Source organism: Heterodontus francisci, chromosome 15 (assembly GCF_036365525.1).
Source record: "Heterodontus francisci isolate sHetFra1 chromosome 15, sHetFra1.hap1, whole genome shotgun sequence".
Lineage (NCBI taxonomy): Eukaryota > Metazoa > Chordata > Chondrichthyes > Heterodontiformes > Heterodontidae > Heterodontus > Heterodontus francisci.
The window spans coordinates 95,566,714-95,590,951 of record NC_090385.1 but is presented as its reverse complement, the minus strand read 5'-3'; the positions used below and the strand labels follow the sequence as shown (position 1 = coordinate 95,590,951).

The window sequence follows — 24,238 nt, the reverse complement described above, 5'->3', positions numbered from 1 at the left end:
TCAGATTTCCAGCATCCGCAGAATTTTGCTTTTACTTCAGCTTTCATCTTTCCTCTGGACACCAGCCTACGAAGTCAAGAGGGGGGCTGCAGATGCTGTGCAAGTCCTGCACCTCCTAAAACCAGGCCTAGGCTACTCAGCAAACAGATTTCTAGCATCCACAGTCTTTTTGCTTTTGAAACTTCTTGTTTTTGTTATTGGTGAGCATTCACTGGAAACCAGTTATGCATTATGGGCTTTAGGATTCCAAATAATATTCAAATGATTAGAATCCAGGAAAGTGGAACTTGAGGACCTGAAGAAAATGAGTGTAAAGTAAAAGTGGGTATTGTTTTAACCTGTGCATCTGTAGGGAGCCTCACCCAGCGAGAGCCTCTGAAGTTGAGGTTCATACCACTCAATTTCCTACCAATGAAGCGCCTTTAGTTTCCTTTCATTTTTTTGAAATGTAAAATCAAAATCTCCCCAGCAACAAGTGATCTTGCAGAACGTTTAATTATCATTGGGTAGCATACAGAAATCTGCCCAATGAGTATGAAAAGTTGTTATTCAACTAGTTCGTCAGTATCACTTTCGGTGAGACAAGAGACGAAAACAGCTGGAATTGTCACGCTAGATTAAAGTGTTGACAATGCGAGAACTTCACTGATCGAATTTCCTTCAAAGAAGCAGTACAGGTAAGGACCAAGAATCGAAGCAGTTATGAGGTGATTTCTATTCAATGGGTTCAGCATAGATTTCTATTCAATTCAGAATTACAGCTCAACTTTACAGATTTTTGAGTTATCTTTTTGACCAGAAAAAGATGGCCACAACCAGCAGAGGGTCTGTTATTCAGTAACTGTTTAGCCGTGAAAAAGAAAATTATATCAATCTCCTTTTCCACATCAAGTCCTGGATATACTTAAAGCATTCAGGGTTCAACGGAAGGGCGAGTGAAAATGAAACTTACAGGAAATAAGAAGTCATATGTGTTTATCAGGATGGGGAGTGGAAGGATGTAGAGAGATTGCACTCAGTAGAAGTGGTGTCAGTCAAAAGAGGAAACGGAATAACTCTTGATTTTTCTAAGGTTTTTGCAATAAGTGTAAATCATGTCATGTGTCTTTCTTTCTCTGCCTGTCTGATAAAAGCTTGGAATAAATTGAGAAATTACTGTTTGATATTAATGCCTGAATGGTTAGCAAAATATTTTTTTTTTAAAGGCATCAATTTTTAAATGATTAAAAATGGTCACTCACTTTCTTTCGGGGCTAAACAGTTACTGAACACCAGATCATCTGCTGGTTGTGGCCAGACTTGTTTGTCAGAAAGACACAGCCAATCACTGACCCTGCCCAATATCACCAGTCTTATGTACAGCAGTCACTCAAAATGATTGACTCCAGGCTAACTTGGATGATCTGAGTCAGAAAACTCAGCCCAATTGTTTCAAGAATGAATGTCAGACCACTTGTACTCGTCAGAGCCAAATCTTGCTGATACTTAGGTTCTGTCTCCTCAACAACCCAAGCCTTGACCACTGCATCCTTGCAAATTACTGTCCATCTCCAACACCCACCCCCGGACCCCCACAAGTCCTGGAATGCATTATCGCCTCCTAAATCTGTGCCCATGTTTCCTGAAACTCCATGTGTGAATCCCTCCAATCAGGTTTCTGCCTCTGCCACAATACTGAAATGGCTCAGTCACAAATGACATCCTATGTGACTGAGAAAGGTAAACTGTCCCTCTTCATCCTTCGACCTGGTTTCAGCCTTTGTGATATTGACCACATCATCATCTCTACTTGCCTATTTCTATTTTTACAGAATTGTAAGCAGAGAATTACCTGCAATGGCTTCTGGTCCCACTCCCACACAGTTACATCCAGTGTCCCTAAGAATCCAAACTTGCCCCCTCCCCCATCACTTCCTATTTTTCTTCTACATGCTGCCCCTTGTAACATCATCCAAACCACAAAGTCAAGCTCCACATCTATTCTGATGACGCATCATCTCTACCTCACCACCACCTCTACTGTCTTGAAATTGTCAGATTTCTTGATGGACATCCAACACTGATGAGCAGAAATTTCCTCCAACTAAATATTGGGATGACCAAAGCCATTGTCTTCAGTTCCCACCACAAACTGTATTCCCTAGCTACCAATTCCATCCCTCTCCCCGGCAACTGAGGCCAAAGCAGATTGTTCACAACCTTGGTGTCATTTCACCCTGAGATGAGATTCTGATCACATGTCCACATCACTAAGACAGCCTATTTCCATCTCCGTCCCACTTCAGCTCATCTATGCTGAAATGCTATGCCTTTGTTACCTCTAAATTCGACTGTTCCATTGGACTTTGACCAACTTCCCACATTCTACCCACCATAACTTGGTTACCCAAACTCTGCTGCCTGTGCCCTTATTCATACCAAGTCCCATTCACCCATCACCTGTGCTCACTGACCTACATTGGTTCCCAATTAAGAAATGCCTCGATTTTTTAAAATTCCCATCCTGGTTTTCAAATCCCTCCAAGGCCTTCTGCTCCCTAATCATCTTCACCCCATAACCATAAGATATGTGTTCCTCAAAATCCAGGAACTTCCTTCCTAACAGCACTTTGGATATACCTACCCCACATGGACTGCAGTGGTTCAAGAAGGCAGCTCACCAACACCGTCTCAAGGGCAATTAGGGACGGGCAATAAATGCTGGCCTAGCCAGCGACGCCCACATCCCATGAATGAATAATAAAAAAAAAATTCTGGTCTTTTGAGCATCCCCAATCTTAATAGTCACTGTTGGCTGAGCCTTCAGCTGCCAAGGCCCTAAGCTCTGGAACTCTCTCCTTAAACTTCTTCCCCTGACTCAAAATCTAACTCTGACTAAGTTTTGGTTATTCACACTGTTACGATCAGGTGAGAAAGAGGTCTAGGGATTCCCTTTCAGCCTTCACCTGGTCTTACTGTAACAGGGTTTAATTTTAAACACACTGTATTTTTGGCTCCCCCTTTGTGAATCCTTGTTTACAGCTTTCCACTTATAAGGCAAAGAAACCAGCACAAACAGGCATTTTTAGGTTTAAAGAAGAAAGGTTGAAATTTATTAAACTTAAACTCTAATTCGTTTAGCGCCAACGGATACATGACATGCCCACGCTAGCATACATGACACACATGCAAATAGGGACCGAAAGGTGCAGAAGAAAAATAAAGTGGCAAAGTTTGAGGCAATCTCTGAAGAGGGTTCTTTTGTTACTGTGCTTCGAGCTCACTGTAGAGTCCTTGATTGTAGGTAGCTCTTGCTTTTCGTTGGGGCCCAGTATTCTTCTTAAACCTTGTTCGCTGTCGGAGACTTTTCTCTCTTTGAGGTTCACCTGCCTTCAGTGAGTTTAAGAGTTCCATGAGAAAGAGATGGAAGCAGACAGACAGGAGAGGAGGTCTGCTTCAGTCCAGGAGCATTCAGCTTTTTGCCAGTTCAAAAACTCCGTGGCAAGTTCAAATGCAAAAAACTCAGGTGGCCCAGCAGGTTAGTCATGTGACTAGCTCATGTGACCACATCTGTTTTCTGTATTTGGCTATCTTAGCGGTCAACCTGGAATGCAAGCTCCCCCACCTTCAACGTCTGGGAATCAAAAGTCCTTTGTGGTTTGAATGTGTCAGGGAAAAGTCCTTTGTCCTTTCTAAGCACTGTCTGTTAATATGCAAAAATGTCTTTCCAGCCAAAGTCTGGCAATTTTTTAAACAAGTTCTTTCTTCCCAGCAACAATTTGAAATTTAATTTCCATGTGGTGAAATTAATGTGCCTCATTCTTGGCAGGTGGGGCCTGCATGATGAGACTAATATTTCCTTATGTGACTGTCAAATTTTGTTTGATATCACTCCTGTGAAGTACCTTGGAATATTTTATTATGTTAATACACTATATAGAAAGTTGTTGACTCTACATTAAATTGATAGCAGAATAAACACACACTTATTGGACTGAAGGCAAGCTCTAGCTTTTCCTCTGTGGCATAGTTACACTGGAATGGACAACATTGAATGTACGTTCACCAGTGGGACCCTGCCCTATTTTCATAAATAGAGCTAAACTATTACAGGTGTGTTTCCTGTGATATTTACTCCCTGTGTTGGGAGGTTGTTTCTGGAGAGGAGGGAAATTCATTCCAGTGCTGCCATAGAAGCTTCAAGCAGCCAGATTATCAATTATGTTTGTGCAGTAATTTAGCTGCTTTGAGGCTGGTTCCTCATGGTACAAACATTTCAGACTCATTTGAAGTTTAATTGGTGGAAATACAGCAAAGGCGGCAAAACATTGAGCTGGAGGTAAGGAGTCACATGAAAAGCATGGTCCAGTCACTGGATGTGCCCTTGGCAGTGAGGAGGCCCCTGTTCAGCAACTCAATGACAGAAGAAATTTAACGACTTCATAAGGGGAGCCAAATAAAGAGAGTTGAAACATTACAAACTGAATACCATGGGCCAGGTTTTGCTGAATGCCCCATTAGTTACACTTGTTCATGCACATTTAGACTTGCAAACATTTTTGTCCACAATGTTGCTGGAGGTGCAAGCTGATAACAGGGCAGTGCAATCCTTAACCAATGAAGTTTAAGGATTGAAAAATAAAGAGGATGGCTGGAGAAGGAGATAAATTCAGTGTTAAATCAGGGACGGAAAGAAAAGGGAAATAGTGGATCAAGAGAGTGAAAGGAAAAATAATTTTTTAGAAATTGCCATTTAAATCCTGGAATTCACAACCTGACAGAATGAGACTCTGCACAATTGTTTACCCTCAGGGCAAGAGGTTGATTAGCAGTCGCCATTAGTAATCACATTGGCTGTCACGTGCACCCATGTTAACGCACATTCAATCCCAGGCCTGTTCTGCCATTCAATCACATTATGCCTGATCTGTATTTTAATTCCACCTACTTGCCTCGGGTCTATAACCCTTACCTGACAAAAATCTGTCAAGCTCAATTTTGAAATTTTCAATTGGGCTAGCCTCAGCATTTTAGGGAAAGTTCCAGATTCTAGCTTTTGTGAAGTGCTGCCTGACATCACCCTTCAATGGCCTGGCTCTAATTTCAAGGTTACACCTCCTTGTTCTGGACTGTCCTCCATGAGGAAACGGTTTCTCCGTTTACCCTATCAAATCCTTCAATCACCTGTAACACCTCAATTAGATAGACCCTTAAACTTCTCCAAGCAATACAAACCTAGTCAATACAATGTCCTCAATTTAATCCTTTTAGCCACAGGATCAATGAATCTGTGCTGCACCCCCTGCAAGAACAAAATATCCTTCCTTTATTGCAGTGTCCAGAACTTCATACTACTCCAGATGGGGGTCCAACTAGAGCTCTGTAAGTTAGAACTTCCACTCTTTTGTATTCCAGATCTGGAGATAAATGCTAAACAATCTAATCCGTTCTCCAGTATCTCTATATCATTTTTGTAATATGGAGACCAAAACTGCCAAGTACTCCCAGTGTTGCCTCAACAAGGTTCTGTAAGTGGGCAGCACAGTGGCGTAGTTGTTAGCACCGCAGCCTCACATCTCCAGCAACCCGGGTTTAGTTCTGGGTACTGCCTGTACGGAGTTTGCAAGTTTTCCCTGTGACCGCGTGGGTTTCCGCCGGGTGCTCCGGTTTCCTCCCACAGCCAAAGACTTGCAGGTTGATAGGTAAATTGGCCATTGTAAATTGCCCCGAGTGTAGGTAGGAGAATGGAGGGAAGGTGGGGATGCGTTAGGAAATATGGGATTAATGTAGGTTTAGTATAAATGGGTGGTTGATGGCCGGCACGGACTCGGTGGGCCGAAGGGCCTGTTTCAGTGCTGTATCTCTCTATGACTACACAAGATTAACGTAACCGCTTAGCTCTTCAATTCCATCCCTCTAGAAATAAACGTCAATGCTTTTTTTTTAATCCATTAACTTTTTTTGTAACTAGTCACTAGCTTTAGTGATTTTTGTACTTGAACCCATTTACTCACCAATTTGCAATCACCACCAGATGATTGGAGGAATGGTTAATATTGAGGAAGAATGTGACAAAATACAAGACATTAATGGATGTGTGATTGACAAATTAATTTAATATAGATAAGTTTAAGGTGGTGCATTTGGCAGAAGAATAGGGAAATCGCATACTCAGTGGATAATAACTGGGCTAGAGAAGCAAAATGAATCAAGGGATACAGACACACAAATGACTAGAAGTAGTCACAGGTTAATAAGGCCAAAAAAAACAAATGAAGCATGAATTTATTTCTAGAGGGATAGAATTTAGAATCCGAGAACTTGTGTAGAAGCTTGATTAGACCACACTGCAAGTACAGGACGGAGTTTTGGTATCCATGTTACAAATAAAAAGGATAGAGGCACTGGAGAATGTTCAAAAAAAAATCTACAAAGTTGACACCAGAATGGAGGAAATACTTATCAGGAAAGGTTGTACAGGCTGGAATCTCTTTTCTGTTAATGAAGGCTGAGGGGTGACCCAGTAAGTTTCTTCGAACATAACACATGAAATAGGAGTAGGTCATATGGCTCCTCAAGCCTGCTCTGCTATTCAATATTATGGCTGATCTTTGACTTCAATTCTTCTTTCTTATCCTATCCCTCGATTCCTTCAAGAGTCCAAAAGTCTATTAGTTTCTGCCTCGAATATACTTAACAACTGAGCATCCACAGCCCTCTGGGATAGAGAATTCCAAATATTCACAACCCTTTGAGCAAAGAAATTTCTCTTCATCTCAATCCTAAATGGTAAACCACTTATTCTGAAAGTAGGTCCAGTTAGGGGAAACAGTCACAGAATCTTGCATGTTTCAAATAAATCACCTCTCATTCTTCTACATTCCCAAGAATACAGGCTCATTCTACTCAGTCTCTCCTTGTAGGACAGCCTTCTTATCCCAGGAATCAAATCAATAAGTGATCCTTTGTTGCAAGTATATCCTTCTTTGGATATGGAGATCAAAACTGTACGGAGTACTTCAGGTGTGGTCTCAACAAAATCCTGTACAATTGGAGCAAGACTTCCTTACTCTTTTACTCCAACACCTCTGCAATAAAGGCCAACATACCATTTGCCTTCCTAATTGCTTGCTAAATCTGCATGTTAACATTATACACAAAACAGATACCCAAATCCCTCTGAATACCAACATTTAATATAGTTGCGCCATTCAAAAAAATTCCGCTTGTCTGTTATTCCAACCAAACTGAATCACCTCACATTTCCCTACCTTACACTCCTCTGCCACATTATTGCCCATTTAAACTGTAAATCTTTGTAGACTGTCCCACTTCACAGCTTACTTTCCCACCTAACTTTGTATTGTCAAACATGAATACATTACATTCTGCCTTCATGCAGTCATTAATGTAGATTGTAAATAGCGGAGGCCCCAGGCCTGATCAGTGCAGCACTTAGCAGGCTGCTTACCTGAAAATGACCTATTCTCTACTGCCCTTTATCCAGCCCTCTATCCATGCTATTATCCAACCCATGAGCCGATATCTTGTAACCACCTTTCATATGGCACCTTATCAATCGCCTTTTGAAAATCCAAACACTCCTTATCTACTGTTATTTACACAGTCAACCTTCAGACTTAGGTTGATAAGTGGCAAATGACAAGTACCAGGCAATGATATCTCCAACTAGAGAATCTAATGACCTCCCCTTGGCATTCAAAAGCACTACCATCACTGAATGCCACCAACAACATCCTAAGAGTCATCAATGACCATAAATTTGATTGGACCAGACACAAGTGACTACAAGTGCAGGTCAGAGGCTGGGAATTCTGCAGCAAGTAACTCACCTCCCAACTCCCCAAAGCCTGCCCACCATCTAAAAGGCACAAGTCAGGAGTGTGATGGAATACTGTCCACTTTCCTAGATCAATGCAGTTTGAACAACACTCAAGAAGTTCAACACCATCCAAGACGAAGCAGCCCATTTGATTGGTATCCCATCCACCACCTTAACTGTTCACTTCCCCCCCACCCCCCCCCCCACAACCACCACCACCACCACCACCAGCACATAGTGGCTGCGGTGTGTACCATATACAAGATGTACTATAGCAGCTAGCCAAGGCTTCAGCAGCAGCTTCCAAGCTAGTGACCTCTACTGCCTAGAAGGACAAGGGCAGCAAGCACAAAGGAACACCACTTACAAGTTCCCCTCCAAGTCACTGACCATCTTGACTTGGAACTATATCGCTGTTACTTCAATGTCACTGAGTCAAAATCCTGGAATTCCCTCCCAACAGTACTGTGGGTGTACCTACACCACACAGACTGCAGCATTTCAAGAAGGCAGATCAACACCACCTTCCCAAAGGCAATTAGCTATGGACAATAAATTGTGACTTTGTCACTGATGCCCACACCCCATGAACAAATAAAAAAACTAATACATTTGGCAAACAACTTTTCTTTAAGACCGTGTTGACTCTGATTAATCATATGACGACTTCATTAATAATGGATTCCAGCACTTTCCCCAATGACTGACACATACTGCCCTGTGGTTTTGTTTGCTCTCCTTGCTTTCTTGAATAACTTACATTTGCTACCTTCCAGTCCACTGTGAGCTCCAGAATGTAGGGAATTTTGGAAGATAACAACCAATGCATCCACCATCTCTGCAATCAGTTCTTAGGGTAATGTAGCAAAAGTGTTTCCATATGCAGGGGAGACCAGAACCAGGAGCTATAAATACAAGATAATAATCCAATATGGAATTGGAGACAAATTTATTTTTGCATTCTTACCACTCTTTGGGTAATGTGCTACCATAATGAGTAGTATGGAAAATAGCACAGATGCAGCTAAGGGAAAAAAAAACAATAGAAGGATGGGTTAGAAGAGGAGGCTCATATGGAGCATAAATGACAGTATAGACTAACTGCACTAAAAGGCCTGTTTCTGCACTGTAGATTATGGAAATCTCTGCTTCTCTAGTCCCCTAGCTTCTAACCATTTAGAAAATATTCAGATCCATCTTCCTTACATCCAAAGTAGATGACATCACATCAGGAACCCCATTTAGCCTCTTGTCCCTGTTCAGCCATTCAGTGAGATCATGGCTGATCTGCATCCTAATTCCATATATCTGCCTTTGTCCCATATCCCTCAATACCATTGGATAACAAATCTGTTCCCATCTACACAATTTACTGTGCCACGTAACTTACTGACGTCAACAAATTTGGATATATGGCTCTTTCTTCATCTAAATTACTTAATGTTGCGCAAAGCCGAGACCCCAGTACTGATCCATATGGGATATCACTAGTCACATACTGAAATGGCGAATGTACCTTTTTCCTCTGCTGTCTCCTACCTCAATATCTTCTCTACTCACGTCAGTTCCCTGTGCTCATTTCTTTTAAGCAGTCTCTTCTGTGGAAGCTTATAGAATGCCTTCTGGAAGTCTGTATCAATGACACACCCTTATCTAACATCAGTTACCTCAAATTCAACTAGTTTCATTAGGCATGACTTGATTTTACAGATCAGTGCTGGCTGTCTGATCACTTCATGTTTGTCCAAGTGCTCAGAGACTGTACCCAATAGATTCTAATAATTTATACACACTTGTTAGATTAATAGTCCAATAGTTTCCTTCTTTAGGAATGCAGTGACAATGTCAATCTTACAGTCTAAAGTGGATAATTCCGTGTCATGAGTTTTGGAACATCATGACTAATGAATTTATATTTTCCTCACCTTCTTACATATAAAGAGGTAAAGATGGTCTGATCCATCAGCCTTCCCACACAATTGAGATATCTTGTAGATCACAATATTTACACTCTCCACAATCATGTCATCTCCTGGGTTGTATCTGTTTTACATCTCTCCAAGACCAATTCAGGGTGAAAATCTGGGAAGTTCCTCTCTGAACCATCTAAATAATTGAAACTAATCCAGAAGATCACTCTGGCCCTGAAGGATCAACCTTTTGTAAGAGGGGTGTCCACCCCAACCAGAAACAGCTCTGCTTGAAGCAATTCAGAAAATCAGTGTCCACCATGAGTTAGTTGTCTGTTCCAGAGGTCCACAGAAAAAAAAAACATGGCCTGGCTTCCAACACGTGGCCTTGCACTATTTAAAAAAAGGCACCCCCAGTTCTCCTTAGCCTATTAATTGGAACAAACTCAGCTGGAACATAATCCATTCCCTTCATCTTCTACCTCAGATCACCTCGACTTCCATGCTTTTCAAGTGTAGAACTCCAATTCTTAGGTTATCCTGATAACCAAGATGTTTCATACTGAGCATTAGTCTAATGGCCCTCCTCTGCATCTTTTCCAAAGCCTCATATCACCCACCATGTGAGTTGAAGAAAATTGGGCACAGTATGCCAAGTGAGACCTGATCAAGGTCTTGTACAAAGACAAAATAGTATGTTTACAATTGTTCTATGAACGCTCCCCAGCACTATTGGCTCTAGGCTTGTCAATTCACAGCATAGCTCATGTACTTTTAAAGATCTATCATTAAAAGCCTCTTCCTCCACTTTTTAATGCTTTTCCCTAAAGGGTGGATGAATGTTCAGCATTGGCCCTGCCCACATGCACAACACTGCACTTATCCAAATTAAACATCATTTGCCAGTCATGAGCCCCATCTCCCAACACATTAAGATCATACAGGTTACTACACAAGATAAAAGCTTATGGTGTTGTAGGTAATATATTAGCATAGATAGAGGATTGCAAACAAACTGCAAACAGTTGGGATAAATGGATCATTTTCAGGTTGGTAAACTGTAACTTGTGGGGTGCCACAGGGATCAGTGAAGGGGCCTCAACTATTTAAAATCTATGTTAATAACTAGGATGAAGGGACCGAGTGTATTGTAGCCAAAGTACAAAGATAGGTAGGAAAGCAAATTGTGAGGAGGACACAGTGTCTGCAAAGGGATATAGATAGGTTAAGTGAGTGAGCAAAAATTTGGCATATGGTGTATATTGTGGGAAAATGTGAAGTTACCATCTTTGGTGGAAAGAATAGAAAAACAGAATTGTTCAACTGGAGAGACTGCTGAATATGACTTGGTTCTTGGAATACAGAGTAGAATTTCAAACTTTGCTTTGATACCAAATTTGGAGGAGTGGATATGAATTGCTTGCAACAGGACATAGGCTAGCAGAGTGGACAGACAAGTGGCAGATGGAATTCAATATAAACAAGTGTGAGGTGATGCATTTTGATAGAAGGGATTGGATGAGGCAATATAGACTTAATGACACAGTTCTAAGTGTGCAGGAACAGAGGGATTTTGTGCAGTGATCTTTGAAGGTGGCAGGACATATTGAGAGAGTGGTTAGTGAAGCATATGGGATCTTGGGCTTCATAAATAGAGGCATTGAGTACAAAAGCAGGGAAGTTATGCTGAACCTTTATAAAGCTCTGGTTAGCCCCAACTGGAATATTGCATCCAGTTTTGGTCACCGCACTTTAGGAAGGATGTAAGGGTCCTTGATGACAATATTGAAAATGCTGGTCCCTTTAATTAAACAGGAGTCATTTCAGTGTTAAGAGAGAGCAGGTGATGCTCATTATTGTTTTGTATTTAAGGGCTGGGTTTTTGTTTCTCCCAGTTGGGGAGTTGCCTCTGGACAGAGAGTTAGTCTAGAAGAAAAGAGTGGGAACTGATGTTTGGACTGGAATATGAATTGCCAATCAAACAGTTGTGGATCAGAGATTGTTATCGGCTTCCTCATTTAGGTGGCTGGACATCTGCCTGTTTAACATTTGAGAGGGTGCAAATGAGATTTACCAGAATGATCTGGGATGGAGGATTTTAGTTACAAGCTTAGGTTGGAAAGGCTGGGTTGTTTTCCTTGGAGCAAAGGAGATTGAGGGGGGATTTGATAAGGGTACACAAACTTATAACTGGCTTGAGTAAGTACGACAAGGGAAAACTGTTGCCATTCACTGATGATATAAGGACTGGGGACACATTGATGGTTTTAGCTAAGAAATGCAAGATGAACATGAGGAAGCACTTTTTAATGCAGCGAATGGTAATGACCTAGAACTCGCTGCCCACACGTGTGGTGGAAGTGGAAACCATCAATGATTTCGAAAGGAAATTGGATGGGCATTTGAAGGAAATAACCTTGCAGGGCTATGGGGACCAAGTGAGGGAGTGGCACTGGGATTGACTGAATTACTCTGTTGAGAGCCAGCATAGACATGATGGGCTGAATGGCCTCCTTCTGTACTGTAACTATGAATGTGGTGGGACAGAGTGATCAGGGTGGCCTCCTACATGAATCACAAAGTTAGCATGCAAGCTATTAAGAAGGCAAATGGAATGTTGGCCTTTATTGCAAGGGGGATGGAGGATAAAAGCAGGGAAGTCTTGCCACAACAGTACAGGGGCTTTGAGACCACACCAAGTGTACTGTGTGCAGTTTTGGTCTCATTTAAGGAGAGATATACTGGAGTGGGAGCAGTTCAGAGAAGGTTCCCTGGTCAATTCCTGGGATGAAGGGGTTGTCTTGTGAATATAGGCTCAACTTTCTTCATTAGAATTTAAAAGAATGAGAAGTGATCTTCTTGAAACTCAAGGTTCTAAGGGGGCTTGATAGAGTAGATGCTGAGAGGTCGTTAATCTTTGGCATTCACTACCCCAGAGAGCAGTGCAGGCTGGGTCATTAACTATGTTCAAGGCTGAGTTTGATCTACAAGGGAGTCAAGGGTTGCGGGGGGGGCAGACAGGAAAATGGAGTTCAGGCCAAATAGTCTGTTCCACGTTCGGATGATCCACCTGAAGCAGTTGAGCATATACAGTCCTAACATTTAGCAATCTTATTTGCAGATTGCACTCCAACACCTCCGTCCAGATCATTAATAAAAATAGTAAAGTGTCGTTTTTCCCAACACTGATCCCTGTAGGATACCAATGGTGACCAGTCCCCAAACAAATCTAAATCCATCTAACTACTTTTTGCTGACATCATGCCAGCCAGTTCTCACTACAGCTCAACATTTTAATCAATAATACCAGAGGCTTTAATCTTTTATCAAAAGCTCTTGAAGTCTAAGTGGACAACATCTATTGGGCTTTCTTCATTCACCCATCTTCCCAACTTCAAAAAATACAACTGGATTTGTAAAACATGACTTTTAATGAAGCTATATTGAGTGTTCCCAATATGTACCTCTATCCAAGAGATCATATATTGCAACCTGAATGATACCCTTAAGCACCTTTCCCAGTGTTCATGTCAGGCTAATGGGCCTATAGTTACCTTTAAGAATGACGACCACATTAGCTGCCTTCTATTTTACAGGTACTATTCCAGAGTACAGTGAGCTATTAGCAATACAGGTGAGGGACTCACAGAACCTATCCAAGGACTCTCAGGTGGACATCATCCGGCCCAGCTGCTCTATTTTCAAGTTCTTAATTCCATTTTTAAAAATAGATCTATTTTAATGTCATTTTTACCAATCAATTCTCGTAGTTGATCACCTTCAAGAGTGAAGACCAATGCAAAGTACTCACTTAATATTTCTGCCATACCCAGTGAGTCCTTTGTTACCTGGCTTTGTACATCCTTCAATGGCCCATTACAGTCCGACAGTTCTGACTCTTCACGTAACCAAAAAAAGTATTTCCTATTCCACAACTGTCTATGATTTTTTTTTTATTTAGCTGACCTAATAGCAGCCTTCATTTCTTCCCTTCAGTCATGTATTAGATGCCTTCAATTTATAGAAGCATTTGTTTACACCCCATACGTAACCAGCCAGCCACATTTGTTTTCACTTATCACACTTCCTTTTGACGTTGGTCGATTTTTCTTCCCCATTTTACCTTGTTTTTAATAACTGTCCATTTGTATTCTACAGTAGTCTCACCACCCAGTAGAGTTAACCATTTTACCCATTCCAAATCATCTACAATTCCAATGAAGTTTGTTCCTCTGAACTCTGGTATGAGTTGCAGATTCTTGGTACCTTTGATTCTTTCAGCCAGTTGAAACTGTATAATGTTGGTCACAGTTGCCCAGATGTGCCTCCACATGGAGGCTCATTACTAAATGTTGGATCTATTATGCCTAGTTACTTCGTCAACATGTTGAGTCAGGAAATAGTCTTGTATATTTTCAAGAATGTTTTCAGATGCATTTCCCATCATAGGGTAAGCCACCATGCCCTTTTAATTCCAGGAAAATTAAAATCATCCAAAAGTGACATTTTATTAAAAGTATGGCAATATGTTTCCACAATATCTTACATTCATGTGGATGATCTGGGGTTTCTAACACTTGCCAATAATTGTCCCTACCCATGAGTTTGGTCCACTTGAATTTTGATGGCCTCAACTGTACGAATGAGGAGAAAATCATTCCTCTCCCCAGCTGTTAGATTCTCAATGATAAAAAGATTCCCCAACCACCACCACCTCACCTCACCACATCCACCCCCCCCACCTCCAGTAATACTGCCCCCAATTGCACTTTCACCTGCTTTATCCTTCCTAATTCCCTTGAAACCTTTCAGGTGAATTACTGTCCTATCACTTTCATCTAGCCATGTTTCAAATGCAGAATAGGTCTTTTTTTTTCAACACAGCACAGGATTGCAGTGCTAACAATTTGTTTCTAACACTCTTCACACTTATATAACAATCTCAAGGTCTCATCTGCATTTGTTATTTATTCTTGTATGCTTCCAGCCTGGTTTAACTGTACATTTAGAATCTATGTAATAATCAAAGTCAGTAAAGATATCTGCACTAACCCCACACTGAACTGGTTAAAATGTTTTCTGAAAGCAGGTTCAATACCCTCTGCTAGCCTTTGTGCTCTCAGTAGGTATAGATGGGGACCAGCCCTCCTAAATAGCTAACCTTGTCCATTGAACACATCCCAATTATCAATGAAGTGGGGCTTCTTTTCACGAAGATCCCAAAGCCAGATGCTGAATCCTGTAATTCAGCTGTTCATCTACAGTGATCTGGAGATGACTGGGAATAGTCCAGAGACTACTATCCGTACACGCTTTTTGGTGAGTGCCATTCAGATGCCTTTAAGTTTCCACTCAGCTTGCCCTCTCCAAGTTCCACATCAGGTGTTACTTCCCTGAAATATTGAGGAAACACAAGAGTCTTCACATCCCATTGCTTCCCTCACAGTCTTGACTTAGTGAACGTGTAAAAAGCTCCGGGACATATTTTCTAGCTTCTTGCACCTGTTCCCACCCTGATTAAGGATGATTACTCACACCAGTTTTGTATTTTATCTGATGGTAAGTAAAATGCTGCCACTCACACTCTCTACTTTCCTCTGAAAGGAGAAAATCAACCACAACCAAAGACAAAGAAGTGGCATTGGGCAAGGAGCCACAAGTCTCAAATACTCCCTGTATCTGAGGACGAAGCATTGGATTCGCTGAGCAGTCACACGGAGCAAACAGCGAGAGACAGAGAAGTAGGATGGGAGGTGCCAGTTCCAGGTTGGTCAAGAGACTTCTCGTATTGTGTCTGTTCAGTTCCTTCGGCTACCGTACAGCCTGTCATTGCAATATATTAACATTGCTCAATTTTGTCAATTCTGTAGCTTACTTACCTCTGTAAAACTCTCTTCTTCAGCCATTCATCAGTGGAGGAGCAGGCTCAAGAACTAGGGCCTCAGTTTGAGATCCACCCAACCCTCACTTCATCAATCCCATCACTGCATCGGAGCCTCGCAAACACCAGTTGAGAGACACCTTTTTAAGAGGGCTCAGTCAGACTGAGGGGAGACTATATGGTGATTCACAGAGGGCAAGTGGTGAGGAGAAACCTTGGGTGGTAGGTGAGGGGCAGTCAGTACTATCTGGAGGGATGGGAGATGATTGCCCTTAGCTGTGATATCTCTGGACCCAGATCTAAAGGATCCATCAGTTAAAGGAAGGACGGTTACCTTCAAGCAAACACTAATTAACTGGTCATTCATCTCATTGCTCATTGTGAGACCTTGCTGAAATTAACACAGAATCACAGAATCTTACAGCACAGAAGGAGGCCATTCAGCCAGCCATGTCTACACTGGCTCTCCGATGGAGCTGTTCACCTTGTGCCACTTTCCCCGCTTTTTCTCCGTAGCCCTGCATATTCTTCCTTTTCAGACAAAATTCCAGTTCCCTCTTGAATGCCTGTATTGAACCTGCCTCCACTACATTCTCAAGCAGTGCATTCCAGATCCTAACCACTCACTGTGTGAAAAAGCTTTTCTGCATATGTCTCCATTGCTTCTTTTTCCAATTACCCTAAATCTGTGCCCTCCTGTTCTCGATCCTTCCACCAGTGGAACGGTTTTTCCCTTTCTACTCTGTTCAGGCCTGTTACAGCTACATGGTGAGGGGTTTGGGTGGTTCCCACTGTTCAACTCCCACCTGACCACAGCTAGCATTTTTTGTGATTAGGGTTTAACCCCTTTGTGGGTTTTTTTTTTGTCAAATAAGCAGACAGTGACAGTTTTCTTTTTATAGGTTTAAAACAGAAAATCAATTATTTATTGATCAATACGCCTGATCCTGAAATTGTCACAACACTCACTCATTCACTTGCACACAGCAAAAGAAGAGACAGATAACAAGGAAAAGGTTAAATGGGTTTACGGGGGTGGGGGGGGGGGGGGGGGGGAGGTTTCGGGGATCATGTTAAATCTGTTGAATTCTCTTGGAAGTCAAGTTCTCATTGGTTGCATGCCTGACGTGTTTGCAGTTGAAAGTTCAGTTGAAGAAAGTGGATCACTGCTAATCCACTGTTGTATAAGTATAGATGTAAGGCACTACCCTTCTTGCTGGATTTCTCTCAGCTCCTTAGCTGGAAACAAGATTCTTTCTTGCTGTTTCCCTCTCTGTCTCTCTAGGGCTGGCGTTTCAGGTAAAATTTGTTGCATCTTACCTCTGCTGGGAGACACGGATTTAGTCATAGAGTAATAGAGTCATAGAGAGATACAGCACTGAAACAGACCCTTCAACCCAACGAGTCTGGGCCGACCATCAACCACCCATTTATACTAATCCTACATTAATCCCATTTTCCCTCTCACATCTCCACCTTCCCTCAATTCTCCTACTACCTACCTACACTAGGGGCAATTTTTACAATGGCCAATTTACCTATTAACCCACAAGTTTTTGCAATGCAGGAAGAAACCGGAGGAAACCCACGTGGTCACAGGGAGAACTTGCAAACTCCACACAGGCAGTACCCAGAACCGAATCCGGGTCGCTGGAGCTGTGAGGCTGCGGTGCTAACCACTGCCTCTTCCCTGTAATGACCGACGATGACACAGAATGTGGTACTTCACACCTTCTTTGTTTCAGAAGAACCCATTCAATCCAGAAATGTTTCAGAATGGGTGTAGGATGAGTGCAATTGACATTTCTTAGCTTTGAAGGTATTCTTTTGTGCCTGCCAGACAGTTTGACTATACTAAGGCCAAGTCTTCTACCTTCGGCAGCCTTTTGGGGCACATTGCTCATCTTTTAAAAGAAAGATCCATTTTTTCTAAAAGACAAATTCAATTTTTATAATGCTTCATTTTAGTTTGAAGTTTTTCATCATAGTGCTTCTTGTATGTGTGAGAAGACCCATTATGATTTTGAATACCTCTATCAAATCTACTCTCAAGCTTCTGTTCTTTAAGGAAAACAGTCCCAATTTTTCTAATTTATCCACATAACTGAAGTTCCTCATCCCTGAAACTATTCTTGTGAATCCTTTCTGCACTCTCTAATGCCTTCACGACTTTCGTAAAGTGCGGCACACAGAACTGGGCACAATACTCCAGTTGAGGCCGAACCAGTGTTCTATACTTCTTTACTTTTGTACTCTATGCCCTATTAATAAAGTCTAGGATGGTGTATGCTTTATTAACTGCTCTCTCAATCTGTCCTGCCACCTTTAATGACTTATGTAAATATCCAACCAGGTCCCTCTGCTCCTGCACCCCCTTTAGAATTGTACCCTTGTGTTATATTGTTTTTCACATTCTTCCTACCAAAATGAATCACTTCACAATTATCCACATTAAATTTGATCTGTCACTTGTCTGTCCATTCCACCTTTTGAAGTTCTACACTATCCTCCTCACAGTTCAAATGTACACCAAAGTCTAGATCATTAATATATATCAGAAAGATCAAGAGTACGAACACTGATCCCTGGGGAACTCCACTACAAACCTTCCTCCAGCCCAAAAAACATCCATTAACCACTACTCTTTGTTTCCTGTCACTCAGTCAATTTTGTATCCATGTTGCCACTGTCTCTTTTATTCCATGAGCTACAACTTTGCTCACAAGTCTGTTGTGTGGCATTTTATCAAATGTCTTTTGGAAGTCCATGTACATCACATCAACAGCATTACCATCATCAACCCTCTCTTTTACCTCATCAAAAAACTCCAGCAAATTAGTTAAACATGATTTGCCCTTAACAAATCCATGCTGGCTTTCCTTAATTAACCCGCATTCACTCAGGTTCTGAATTATTGCTTCAGGAAGCTTTCCCACCATCGAAGTTGAACTGACTGGTCTGTAGTTGTTGGGCTTATCTTTACACACTTTTTTGAACAAGCATGTAACATTTGCAATTCTCCCGTCCTCTGGCACCACCCCTGATTCAAAGGAAGACTGGAAAATTATGGCCAATGACTCTGTAATTTTCACTCTCAATTCCCTCAGTATCCTTGGATGCATCTCACGCTGTCCTGGTGACTTAACAACTTTAAGTATATAATGCCTATCCAATACCTCTTCATCAATTTTAAATGCTTCTAGTGCCTGAATTACCTTCTCTTTTCCCATGACCTGGGCAGCACCTTCCTCCTTCGTAAAGACAGATGCAAAGTATTCATTTAATACCTCAGCTAGGCCCTCTGCCTCCATCCCTTTTCTGGTCCCTAATTGGTCCCACTCCTTTTATCACCCTTTTAGTATTTATATGCCTGTAGAGGTCTTTTGGATTTTCTCTTCTGTGATCTGCCAGTCTTTTTTCATACTTTCACTTTGCATCTTTAATTTTCTTTTTCATTTCCCCTCTGAACTTTCTATATTCGGCCTGGCTCTCGATTCTATTATCAACCTGACATCTGCCATAAGCACACTTTAGCTGTCACATTTATATTTCGAAAGTAATTAATTAGTTGTGAAGTTTGTGGGCAAGGTGCTGAGCATGTGCAACATCTTTTAATCTATTGCAAAACATCATGTGAAATGTTTCCTTTCAGAGAGCAGATGGATCAGCCTTGCAACCCTTCATTCTTCACTCAGGAAGAGCTCAACAAACTGAAATCTGATTATGAAACAGGTGGGGTGGAAAAGGTAACACCACTGATAAAGAAGAAGGTCAATGAACTGGACAGTACCGAGCTTAACATTGCAGTGACAGGAGAAACAGGAGCAGGGAAATCCACCTTCATCAATGCTATGAGAGAGCTTCAGAGCGATGATGAGGGAGCAGCTGAAGTTGGGAACACAGAAACTACAATGGAACCAACCGGATACAAACATCCAAACCTGCCTAATGTTTGTTTCTGGGACCTGCCAGGAATTGGAACGAAAAACTTCCCAGCAAATAAATACCTGAGGGAAATGAATTTTAAAAGATATGATTTCTTCATCATTATCTCACACTGTCGATTCACAGAAAATGATGTAAAACTGGCCTCAGAGATTAAACGGTTGGGGAAGAATTTCTACTTTGTTCGATCTAAAATTGATAATGATCTCAATTCAATGAAAAAGCAACGCAAGGAAGTTAATGAAGAAAAAGAATTGGAAAAGATCAGGAATGACTGTGTCAGCAAGTTAGAGAAAGCAGGGATCCCATCACCCACTGTTTTCCTGATATCGAGCTTTGATCTGAATCTGTATGATTTTAATCTGTTAAAGAAAGCTCTTGAAGATAATCTTCCGAATATAAAGAAAAGTATATTCATTCTGGCCCTTCCAAACCTAAACTCGGAGATTGTAGAGAAGAAAAAGAAAGAGCTAAAGAAACGAGTCTGGATGTTTGCAACACTTTCCGGAGCAGTGGGAGCAGTGCCAGTTCCTGGTGTCTCCCTTGCTTGTGACATTGCGATACTGATTGGAGGAATAATATATTTCCGTAAATGTCTGGGTCTGGATGATGCCTCTCTTCAAAGACTGGCCAACAGGGCAGGGAAACCTGTAGAAGATCTGAAAGCAGTGGTGAAAACCCCCCTGCTGGGTGAAATAACTCCTGATGTAATTAACAGACTACAGTGGGGAGCCGCTGCTGTCGTCATTTCAGCACTAGAGCTCGCCCTCGATATTATACCAGTCATTGGTTCCATCTTTGGAGCAGGATCATCATTTCTTATGACCTACAAGCTGCTGAGTGGTGCACTGGATGATCTTACAGAGAATGCACAGAGAGTGGTGGAGGCTGCATTTGGGACTGATGAAAATGATCGACACCAAACACCAATCCAGTGAGTCAATACTGGAGCTGATATATTAAAGGGGTCTAACACTGATCCTTGCAGGAATTCTATTCTACAATATTTCCTTTTTACTAAACTCATTCCTGGAAATATTCCTCACTCATGTCAGGGAAAGGTTTTCATGGTACAGTGTTTGGTGAAAGTCTTGCCTAGATGGTAAAATGAGGAGAGAAATCAAGGCGTGAGAATTTAAAAAGATTCCAGTCAATTTCACACACACACTGCACCCAGGCATTTCCCTTCATTAAACAGAATAAAAAAACAATCTATCCTGTTCCGAGAATCATCGAATCACACAGCACAGTATGTGACCATTCGGCCCATCATGCCTGCAGCCAGAAATGTCTGTATTCTTCAAGTGATTGTGATGGATTTAATTCCCATGTCCAGCCCCTTCTCTGTGATGTTCCTGTTTGATGCACAGCAAGAATGTTATTACTGAAATGGACAATCATCAGTTTACAGTGGAGATAAACCCACTGATACAGTATGCTTGATTCTCTGATTGTCAGTAATTTTCATATTGGTTCCTTTTTCTCACTGTTATATTCACAATAGGTGATTACGTCAACTTTGCAATTTATTGCCAGTGAACTCGAGAAACAATACAGACACTTATTAAGAGGCAAGTCCATTTTCCAATGCTATTAAAATCTTCCGACACCTCCCCGGAAATCCCTCTAAGTCTTGGCTTTAGACCCAATGCTGCATCAAGCACTATCTTTCTGAGAAGGGATTAATTCTCTGCAGCTTTTGAATTCTCTACAGTTCTATTCAATCTTATTTTGCCTGAGAAGCAGTAGCTTCAGGTAATGAGACAGCAGAGAAGAGGGGTCAGGATCAGGCTAATACAAAAGCAAAATACTGCAGATGCTGGAAATCTGAAATAAAAATAGAAAATGCTGGAAATACTCAGCAGATCAGGCAGTATCTGTGGAGAGGGAAACAGAGTTAATGTTTCAGATTAATGTTGTCAGAAGAACAAAGACCACCCCTCATGGAGACTGACACAGATATAAATGGCCACTCATACAGAATGCCCCTCATACAGACCCACTCATTTAGACCACATTCATATATGCCCTCCCTCTTCCTTTTTCCTTCTACGTTACAACGGTGATTACATTTCCAAGTTCTTTAATTGGCTATAAAGGGTTTTGAGACATCTGACTCAGCAGTATGTGGAAATATATCTCAGTCCCTCTATCCCAGTGAGTTTGACAGTCAGTGCTTCGGGAGCAGATCTTTCCTGGGGTGGGAAAGTTTTCCAATGCTGCTGTAGAACTCAGGGTGTTGAGGAAATGCTCCTGAAAACCTGTTACTTTTGTTATTCCCTGTCTTCCTCACAGGGAGAGGTGTGGGAATGTGTTACATCAACTCATTGGAACATTGTGTACTGCAAAATCAGTGATATGAACAACAGATTGATGTTACTGATGTGATATATTGTATTTTTATTCTATACTGTGCTTTACTGTGATTCTGATAGATCAATTGAACTTAATTAACATATATTCAGAAGAATCAAAGAGCTGAGAGTCATGTAGAGCTCCGGAGATGGGAATGTGGGAAATCTGTGGACTGTAGACATTTAACTGAGAGATGTAAAGTACTTTGAGTATTGCTGAGAAAGACAATGAATTGCACTGTTTCTGTCAGTACTTTGTGAAAAGAAAAATGATGGACAACAACACAAAGCCATTTCAAATCCATTGAGGAGCGATGCCTTATGATGTTCTGACTGGCCATAGACACTGTGACTTGGGTCTGCGCTCTCCTGTGTCCTCCAGGGGCAGTCGCCAATGACAACCACCTTTCCAGTAGAAGGGAGAGTAACAAAAGCAGCCAGTACCTTGCAGACACTCAATGGCAGTGTCACCGATGTCCATCATTATGATTGGTCAGGAAACTGACTGAAGCTCAGTGTCAGAATGATGGCCGACACATCAGTTCCAGCTGGCTGGGAAGAGGGAGAAGAAAATGATCTGTCAGAAGCAGCAGAAAATGATCAGTTTCTGTGGGAGGAGAGGTGTGGGAGTGTGTTACATCAACTCACTGGAACCTTGTGTACTGCAAAATCAGTGATATGAATGCTAGCGTGATTGCGTTGCATATTTGTAGTCGTTCACCAGATTAAAGTTTAAGATTAACAAACTTCTATCTTTCTTGTTTAAATCTAAGGAAACCTGTCTGATTTCTTTGCCTTATAATTGCAGCAGTGAAGAAGGATTCACTGAGTGGGGAGCTAAAAACACAGAATTTCTAAAATTAAACCCTGTTAAGGTTAAACCAGGCAAAGGCTGAGAGGGAACCCCTAACCCCCTTCTCACCTGGTCATCACAACATGGACAAAAGAGCTGAATTCCAGAAGTGCAAGTGACTTCAGGGGAACATTTGACGGAGTGTGGCATCAAGGAGTCCTAACAAAATTGAAGTCAATAGGAGTTTGAGGGAAAAGTCTGCACTGGTTGGAGTCATATCTAGCACAAAGGAAGATGGTTGTGGTTGCTGAAGGCCAATCATCTGAGTCCCAGGCCTTTGCTGCAGGAATTCTTCAAGATGGTCTCGTAGGTCCTACCATCTTCAGCTGCTTCATGAAGAACTTCTCTTCAAACATAAGGTCAGAAGTGGGGATATTCGCTGATGATTGCACACTGTTCAGTATCTTTTGTGACACTTCAGATACTGAAGCAGTCCATGCCGCATTCAGCAAGACCTGGACAACATTCTATCTTGGGCTGATAAGTGGCAGGCAACATTTTGCCACAGAACTATCAGGCAATGGCAATTGTTATAACCAAGGCGGGAGCAACACACCGTCAATTCAGTCCCATCACTCTGCAGGTCACAGCATATTATTAAAGTTTTCCCACCCAACTGGACTACAGCCTAATTGAACACTCTAGTAACCTCCCTCCCACCCCCAAAATAAAATGTATCTTTAGACAACAACAAATTCATTATAACTTTCGAGTATCTTATTCTTAACCTCGACGCTCACTTTAGTTTTTTTTATCTAGTTTTACAGCTGCCATTAAAGGTATAGCCTGGTCTGATATACTCTCAGTCAGAGTTTTTTCCTCCATATTAGCTTTGCATACCCCAACAAGTCCTATGGGTTTACCTCACAATTTCCAGCATTCTGAACAAAGATGACCTGTTTTGTGGCAATGATAACACTTTGGCTTGCAAACCTCACTCTACCCTCAGCACCTTTCTTCTGGCCTGAAGAGGTGATCCTGGGGCATTCCATCTGTTCCTTCTTGTCCCCGGCTACTTGCTTTCCTTTCACTCTCCCACTTTCTATCCTTCTCCAATATATGGGGGTGATGGACAACAACACAAGCTCAAAACCATCAGCAATTTCCACTGTTTGCCTTGCTTTCAAAACTTTCACGTTATCTACATGAGTTCTCACTACTGAAGGAATAGAATTTTTTAATTCTTCCAAGAGAATCAACTCTCAAGGGTTCTCATATCTGGTTTCCATCTTTAATGCCATAACCAATGGTCGAAATTAATTTGCTTCACCCTCTCAAATTCTACATAGGTCTGCCTGGCCAATCTCCGTCAGTTCCAAAACTTCTGACAGTAAACTTCAGGGATTAATTCATATGCAGCAAGAATAGCCTTTTTTGGCATCTCATAATCTGCAGAAGCCTCTTCAGAAAGCATGGCATAAATTTCATGAGCTCTACCTACTAACCTGCTTTGCATAATCAGTGTCCAGCTTT

General features: G+C 41.6%; 1 protein-coding gene across 1 annotated transcript; it reads left to right on the top strand.

Moving 5' to 3' along the window:
- Positions 1 to 570: 570 nt before the first annotated feature.
- LOC137377806 (interferon-inducible GTPase 5-like) lies at positions 571 to 22,649 on the top strand. Its single transcript, XM_068047879.1, has 3 exons — positions 571 to 677; positions 15,337 to 15,498; positions 19,266 to 22,649. Exons 2-3 carry the CDS (start codon positions 15,479 to 15,481, stop codon positions 20,494 to 20,496), a joined length of 1,251 nt encoding a protein of 416 aa, XP_067903980.1. The 5' UTR covers positions 571 to 677; positions 15,337 to 15,478; the 3' UTR covers positions 20,497 to 22,649.
- The last annotated feature ends 1,589 nt before the right edge of the window (positions 22,650 to 24,238 follow it).

What these genes read in the sequence shown, in the direction of transcription:
- LOC137377806 (XM_068047879.1), top strand. Translation starts at nt 15,479, where the DNA reads ATGGGAGGTGCCAGTTCCAG. An exon ending in ATGGGAGGTGCCAGTTCCAG is followed by an intron (nt 15,499 to 19,265) that starts GTTGGTCAAGAG and finishes GTTTCCTTTCAG; the next exon opens with AGAGCAGATGGATCAGCCTT.